Source organism: Nothoprocta perdicaria, unplaced genomic scaffold, assembly GCF_003342845.1.
Source record: "Nothoprocta perdicaria isolate Ctin4 unplaced genomic scaffold, notPer1 scaffold_59, whole genome shotgun sequence".
NCBI lineage: Eukaryota > Metazoa > Chordata > Aves > Tinamiformes > Tinamidae > Nothoprocta > Nothoprocta perdicaria.
In genome coordinates this window covers 1,741,627-1,749,412 of record NW_020455854.1, presented here as the reverse complement: position 1 = coordinate 1,749,412, position 7,786 = coordinate 1,741,627, and the positions used below count along the sequence as shown (strand labels likewise).

General features: G+C 44.2%; 2 protein-coding genes and 1 long non-coding RNA gene across 3 annotated transcripts in view; 2 read left to right on the top strand and 1 right to left on the bottom strand.

Annotated features, from left to right (window-relative positions):
• Window positions 1-52: 52 nt before the first annotated feature.
• Window positions 53-6,407, top strand: CUNH16orf89 (chromosome unknown C16orf89 homolog). The gene is made up of 8 exons (XM_026049003.1): window positions 53-635; window positions 1,296-1,445; window positions 1,970-2,120; window positions 2,310-2,427; window positions 2,624-2,759; window positions 2,870-2,974; window positions 3,429-3,512; window positions 5,099-6,407. Exons 1-8 carry the CDS (start codon window positions 461-463, stop codon window positions 5,167-5,169), a joined length of 990 nt encoding a protein of 329 aa, XP_025904788.1. The 5' UTR covers window positions 53-460; the 3' UTR covers window positions 5,170-6,407.
• Window positions 559-4,141, bottom strand: LOC112955679. Its single transcript, XR_003250922.1, has 3 exons — window positions 3,969-4,141; window positions 1,352-1,414; window positions 559-655 (listed from the first exon to the last, which is right to left on the bottom strand). It is a non-coding gene; the product is annotated as an uncharacterized LOC112955679 (long non-coding RNA).
• Window positions 6,152-7,786, top strand: part of NAGPA (N-acetylglucosamine-1-phosphodiester alpha-N-acetylglucosaminidase) — a 10,776-nt gene continuing 9,141 nt past the window's right edge. Inside the window, exons 1-2 of the mRNA XM_026048977.1 lie at window positions 6,152-6,169; window positions 7,367-7,449. Of these exons, the coding sequence (XP_025904762.1) occupies window positions 6,152-6,169; window positions 7,367-7,449 (101 nt within the window). The remainder of the gene's footprint in view (window positions 6,170-7,366; window positions 7,450-7,786) is intronic.

The following is a 7,786-nucleotide window of genomic DNA, read 5'->3' as shown; positions in this document are numbered from 1 at the left end:
CCGGACACCCCAGGGAGCAGAGGGGACAAGGACTCACTCCCGCAGGGAAGAGCGGGTCCATCCTAACCCTTCTGCCCACTACACACACTGCAGCTCACAGGCGCTCGGGCCTCCACACCGGTCTCTCCCCGCTGCATGGCAGGGATTTCCTCAGCACCTCCTCACGTGCACGCTCCGATTCCCGTTTTCCAGGTGCAGCCCGGCAAGGAGAGGCTGTTCTCTCTCCTGCCTCCACACAGCGCGTGGGCTCCTCCCCAACACTGCCGCTGACAGGAGCTTTACCAAGCTGAGGATGCAGGGCTGGAGTGGACCAGGCCAACCGARCCGCCAAGCGCGCTGACATAAGAAGGAAGGAGCCGCTTCCCGCAGCTGCRGCCAGTTCCTGCAGGACCACGGCCCCGCACAGCCGCAGCGAGCGGCGGGCACTGACAGCTCACRCATCATCCGCAGCGAGGCAGCGATGCCCGGCACCCTCCTCTTGCTGCTGCTGGCGCTGCCCGGGCCTGGCTCGCCGCTGAGCGCACCCAACACCAGCGGCGCCGTCATCGGCGCGCTCRAGAGAGCGACCGTCTTCATGGAGAGTCAGTATCGGGCCCTCAACTTGGACGCGGTGTTGGGATTTCATATCCTGCAAGGTACTGTGATCCCATTGCTTCTGGAAGTGTCAGACAAGGCCAATAATTTTCTCATCTTTAAATTTGCTTTTTCTATAAATAGCTGCTAGTAGTATATGACGCATCTTGTAAGAATATCTTAATTCTTTTTTTTTCTTTTTGTTTTGAAGAGTCAGTTCCTTAAATTTGACCACCACAGTAGTGATCTAGCTGGTCTTTATATCAAATATMAGTCTTAGAAAAAACCCTGATTGTTCTTCTTTTAAAAAGGCATCACTTGGGTTAATCTATGGGCTGGGAGAAATGCAATGAGCTGTGAGACTATTTTTAACTCTATTTGATAATGCCAGGTATTAAATCCTCCTGRAGAACCCAAATGAGTAACTGATACAAGTTACCTTTATGCACATAGTTTTGGGGGCTAATGCAAATTACAGTCAACTTAGGCATCTCTGAGTTTACAGTAAGGCTGTCCTACTACCTTGACTGCAAGGTACCAGCTAAACAAACAAAAGGAGATGCTTCTTAGTACAGATGTACATTTGGGTGCTAAACATTGTCCAGGTTAAATCTCATAAAAAGTACAAAATAATATCCATATTTTCCTTTTTTTTCCTCTAAAATGGGATGAACTGACAGTTTTATGCTCATGTGCGTAAATCCGTTCCTTTCTTTTTACAGGTTATTTGAAAGGAGTCCTAGAAAAATGGTCCTCAGCACACGAATCGCTTCCTCACCGTGCCCGAGTTGAAATCTTGCTGGGGAAGTTGTCTTCTCTGATTGAAAAAGCAACACATTTTCTAGAAAAGAATGACCCCAAATATTTCAGAGGTAAAAGTTGTGTCAATGGTGATAAAGAAAAATTATTCTTGCTCAAGATTGAGCCATTTATATTACAGTTACTTTATGAAAGAATTCAGTTCCTTTATTATTCTACGAAATAAAGATGCAAATGAAAAGAAATTATTTAGAGCGATAGCAATATTTGGTATACATCCTGGAAATGCTAAGGAAAGAAGGACTACTAGGAAGTTGGAATGTCAGAGCATTTTTTTTTCTGCCATAGTTTCCCCCCCCCCACAGTTATTCTACTATTAGTGCTACTACCATTATTTTTGCAAGGTCCGTTTTGCTTCTGTTGCTTTGGGCAGAGAGCAAGCACCACACTCTGTGGTACATGCACTGGTTGGCTTTACCTCAAGCACAGGCTTTGAAGTGAATATTTCTGCAGAAGAGCTACATGCATGTACACGTGGGAATACCTTGGGTGCAGACAGACACTTAAAAATCAGGCAGGACCTGGCAACTCCCTCTACCAAACCACTAATTATGGGACTTCTTTRATTTGCTTTCAGAATTTGAACCAATATTAGGACCACATTTTTGGCTCTTTCCTCAACTGTGGAACCAAACCGATTCCTTGCTGGCCTACACTACATTTGACAAGAAGAAGTGCCTTACAGAAGAAATGAGCGACTCATGTTTGACATATTTGCTGGGAACATGGTACGTTTTACTGATATGTGCAGATATYGTCTTACTGCCACTGTTTTATGAGGCATTTTACCTTCTGCTAGCATTTACACTGACAGGCAGGAAATGAGGGTTACCATTTTCTGCACRAGTACATGAAACAGAACATTCCTGAGCAGTTCATCTCTAACTCAGAAACTCTTTGTTGCTGTTCTTACGCAGGAAAGAAAACGGCAAGCCCTGCATCGTCACAAACACCTGCAGAAACATAATGACAAAGCCTGGTTGCTCAGATTACTCCCTGTCTCATCAGCTTTTTTACTTTATGTTTGCTGACATGGTAAATGTCAAGKTTTTTTTTGTTTGTTTGTTTTCTAAAAATAGTGTCATTACATTTAATGATCACAGAAAATTTCAATCAAAATACAATTTTCAATTGCAAATAGCAGTTTGCAGATCCAGTCTTCCCTACTCCAGACTGGGGGTGAAGAAGTCTAATAAAATAGAAAGCAAAAACAGTTCTCTTCTTTATCTAGAAAGGATGCTCAAATCACCTGTTCCTGAGGGCCCAGTATTACAAGAATATTTTCTGTGCTAACATGATGAAAATAAACCTTGCAATTGAAAGCAACGGATTCAAGTTTCCTTCTCAAGACCTCTTCATGGAAAATAGTACGTAACCTGTTCTAGTTAGTCAATCATAACATGGCAGATGTTAAATAATATGAGTAAACCTTTCACTTATATATATATATATATATATGTTTTGTTTCCCCCTCTAGTTATGTTCTGTGGCATGTCTGGTTTCTCTGACTTCTACCAGCACAGGTGGCTGGAGGCCATTCTCAGTTGGCAGAAGTCTAAGGAAGGATGCTTTGGAAAACCTAGTGAGTAAACTCTACCTTACAGGAGTGAGGTGCGTGACCCAAATGTGCAAGATTTAAACTGCAAACCAATGGACTTTGCTACAGCATTTCTGTATGGTCTTATTGAAAACACAAATTCAAAGAATGTCCTCCATATCTCCACTGGGGGGGGCAGAGGGAAAATGATTAGTGCTTTCCATATCCCAAACTTTTCACAAACACCAAACCAGCTTCAGAACCAGGTAAGAATGTATGCAGTTCTATAGGTTCCTAGAACCCTAGCCCATCTGTAGTATGTTTCCTCACATAAGGTCTGTCTGGTCAGTTGTGATATAAGGTGATGTGTCACCTAATCTTCAAATTAACAAGCACAGCCTTCAGAAGGAGAGGCATAAGCAAAAGCCTTCCTCATTGTGAATGAAAGAGCCCTCCACAGTGAAAGATAATCTTTTTCCTTTATTTTCTTCTTTTCTAGATGAAGATTTTGAACACAGCTCTGGAGGAGCAGATCAAAAGCATCTGCTCAGGAGAACTAAGAGAAGGGAGAAGTTGTTCACAGGTAAAACCAGTGGAAATAATTAAAGGAGAGAGTTTTTTAGAAAGCTTTGTTCCAGCTGGTGCAGAGCAATTGCTGCATGAACATCTCGGGTAATTTGTTGTCAAGGTAATTTTTAACTTATTTTTACTACATATAAGTAGTTTTCTCCCTAGAAAAGTTTGCAGAAATACAAGATGTCGCAAATGCTTCCACCAGCCTGAAATAACTCTCATGGCTTTTTGTCAGGCAGAAATCTTTCCATTAGTTGATAGTAACTTGCAAGTTTGTAAGGAAATCTTACAGCCCGAGTGCAGAATGAGAGATTGGATCTATCCACACTGAAAAATCCAAAAAGCCACACTGAAATCAGATTGGCAAAAAAAAAAAAAAAAAAATCTGACTGATAATGCCAGGGAGCAGCAGGGCCTTGTTTGTTAAGGTAAGCCAAGGGTGACCAAGAGCAAGTAACAATCTCACCAACAAGGCACCATCCCACAGGATCCTGAGCCAGGACAGCAGGGCAGCATAACAACAGGTCCAGCAATCATCAGGCAGAGCAAGGTAATCAGTCTAAGGTCAATCCAGGAGATCCAAACAACACCTCAGGAGCAGAACTAGAAGCAAGAAGCAACTCGASCAAGAGCAGAGGACCCAGGCCTGAGGTTAAATGAGGTACACAGGCCTGGTTGGGTGGTGGTAAAGGAGGGAAGGTTGAAGCACCAGGTGAAGCCAGTCAGGGCATGTAAGATCTGTTGTTGCTCTCAGGGTTAAAAACACTCGGTCTGGTTGCAGTTAACTTGTTATACAGCCATTATATTGGGCTAAATTCCACACATACCAGTTTAACCTTACATCACCTTATTATGTATCAATCTACTTACAAAAAAAAGAAAATTCCTGAAAGACAATGAATAATAGAATTAAAAAAAAATGTAAAATAAAACAAATGGACAAATGCTGCTTATGTTCTCTAAAGCAGCTTGTTTAAAGTAGTCAAAGAGATAATATTCATTACCTTCCAGTCAATGAGTCAACTATCTTCATATTTGAGTTCTTATGCAGGATGCATAGCACTAGGGAAACTAAAATATCTGAAATTCTTCTATGGTCAATTYATGTGGAAACTGCAATTTTAATCTATGTGGTTGTCCATGTTTCTGATTTTTGGAAATGCACGAGTCTTGCACTGGGAGATAGCAAGTGGGGCTATTCACATAGTGACAAACAGATTCATATCAGGAAATAAAATGCTTTTCATTATATGAAGGATAGTTTTTTTTTTCCTTCAGTGGCTCTCAAAGTACTTTCAAAGCATTTCTATAGACTCACAATGTTCCTGTTAGGTAAAAGAATGCTGCTTCAATGGCTGGGTAAAGTAAAGCACAAAGATTATTTTATGGAAGGTCAATGCAGAGCCCAAGTTCACACAAATCTCAGGCCATCTCAAGCTGAGTGTAAAAGCTAATTGGAGTTCAAATTCATTTCACCATTTTCTCTCCCTAACTAAACACTGTCATAGCCTTAAAAATGCACAAGGATGTAAAATCAGGAATACAGATCATCACCTGCGCTAGCCACACGGCAACATTCAGTAACTTTCTCCACAGATGGATGTTCCTCTCACAGCACGGCTGTCGCGGTGGGAGCACTCGGGGGGTTCCTCTACTATCAGTGCTGAGAGCGACGGTGCGTTACTGACTGTCACCCGCRATGCTGCTTCCGCACACAGAGGATCGACCGGCACTTGGTTTACACCAGTGCTCATGGCAGGGGGAAATGACTTTAAATCACCATCTTCTCTTGCAGTACAAGGAGCTGCCTCATTTTCAGAGCTGATGTTTAATTACAGCAATACTGAATGCTCCCACACAATGCTGTTTTTCCTGACAAGTTTCAGAGTATCCCAGAGGGTCAGAAATTATTTCAGTGCAGCCCTGCTATCACTGAACATGTACATTTTTATCTATGTCAAATTCTACCATTTCCAAAGAGATCTTCAGCTTTATTGGAGCTGGATTAATATGCTGATTATTTCTGTGATAAYGTAATTTGCTGTGTCAAGCCTTGATCCCTCTAGGTACTAAATACCTTCAACACCTGCATTGCACTGGATTCTAGTATACACACATAATCAGCAATTTCCAACTATTTTRCATTTGCTGAAAGCTGTTTTCTGGTGGAAATGCAGATGTCAAAAACAAACAGAAGTCTCCCGACACAAACATTTATATTATTTTGCCAACACCACATAGAAGTATTTCATGAACCCTAATGTGAAAATCATTAGGATAAAGCCTTTCCTCAGGAGCTTGAAGCTTAGGTAGATGCAGTGACCATGGGTGAAATAAAATGTATTACATAGTGCCAAGAATAAACAGTGTGTCTTTGCTTTTTATTCATAACAGASAGTTATGAATAAAAGATGCTTTTCCACAGACCTCAATGGCCACCCAATCTGAATGTTGCCATAGCGGTAACCTGGTTATTTTGCTCATTTTTAATTTCTGTTACCAGCATTAAAAAAACAAATGTTAGATATTTAACTTCCAGTATAATTCAGTTCTCCACCTTGCCTACCAGCAAACTTGTAGTAACGATAAAACCTCTTATAGCATTTAACTAATTCAACAAATTGACTCAACAAGATAGTAAAGGCTTGAATGTTTGTTCAAGATCAGGTATGGAACGAATCTTTTTCTAATTAGAGAAACAAAAACTCAAGTCTTTTCAAAGGAAGAGCACTGTCCCAGATCCCTAAGCTCCATTCACACACACCCCTGGCATTGTCAGCCACATTCACRAAAACTTGTAGGTGACCCATGCCTTGGGGATCTCTTGTTCCATCCTCTGTATTTTAACTCTGCTAAAATATTCTCTGTATTTAGGCTCTGCTAAATGGCTATAATAAATTAAAGCCATTGATTAWGAGTGGGCAATTTGCTTCTTGTATTCGGGCTCCTGTTTGTTCAGGCTGCAGGGAACACTGCTTGCTGTTCTGCTGCAGAGATGCAGCAAAGAGTCCTCGAATAAGCTCCCCCGGGGAGGCGGTCCTGGGAAGCCTAGCCCAGAGCCCCCAGCCTGTCTGAATGCTGCGGAGACCCCTCAGTGACCRCACACCAAGACAGGCCGCCCAGCCCCTATCCAAACGTTCCCCTCTACACCACCATGCTCCCAAATACAAGACGCTTTTTATTCTGCTTGCAATACGTGATCTGGATGCCTGACTAACAGGATCTGAAAGCAGCCATTCTCCCCACTGCATTTGGACTACAGCTAGAAAAAAAGCATGGTACTTACTTTTCTTCACCAGTTTTGGCAAACTCAGTCTTCCTTCTTGAAAGGAAATGGGGTGGAAAGACGCTGGATGCCCCTTTCTCTGTGCACACAGCATCCTCTACCAGTCCGAACTCTGTACTTTCAGTTTAAACTTCAGGTTCAAAATGTCATAGCATTTTAATCTCTCAGCTTTGTATCAGCTTAACTCATTTTCTCCCCACCTCGCCCCACCAAGGGATCCCTAAGGCGAGTACGAAGGTACCAAGCAGTGACACAGCTAGAGGAAGCTCTATAGTCCCTACAGACAGTTCCTCCGGGCAGATATGGTGGGTTGGACAGAAATAACATGGGTTCTCCCATCCAGCGTCAATTCTGCGGGTGCAGAAGGGGAAAGGAGGCTGTTGGAACAGAGCCAATACAGCTTACAATGGTCTACAGAAGTTCACATGGAGAAATTGTTTCCCTCCATTCTAGCTGCTATGAGGTGTCTGCTCCGTTGTTTGCAAACGCAGCTTTGTGGTAGCCGGTGCCTAACAGCAGGTAACGGCTGTGACGGCCCTCACGGCAGCGGGTAACAGCTGTAWGGGCTGTCACGGCAGCGGGTAGCGGCGGTAACAGCAGTGAGCGCCGTAACGGCTGTATCGGCGGCGGGTAGCGGCGGTAACGGCCGTCAGGACAGCAGGTAACGGCGGTAACGGCCGCCAGGGAGGCCGGTAACGGCAGTAACAACAGTAAGAGCAGTAACAGCCATCACAGCGGCGGGCAGCGGCTCTAACGGCCGCCAGGGAGGCGGGTAACGGCTGTAACGGCCGCCGGGGAGGCGGGTAACGGCGGTAACAGCCGTAAGAGCGGTAACGGCCGCCAGGGAGGCGAGTAACGGCGGTAACGGCAGTAAGAGCGGTAACAGCCGTCACAGCGGCGGGTAGCGGCGGTAACGGCCGCCGGGGAGGCGGGTAACGGCGGTAACGGCCGCTAGGGGGCGCCGCGCGGCCCGCCACGTGAGCGGCCGCCAAGATGGC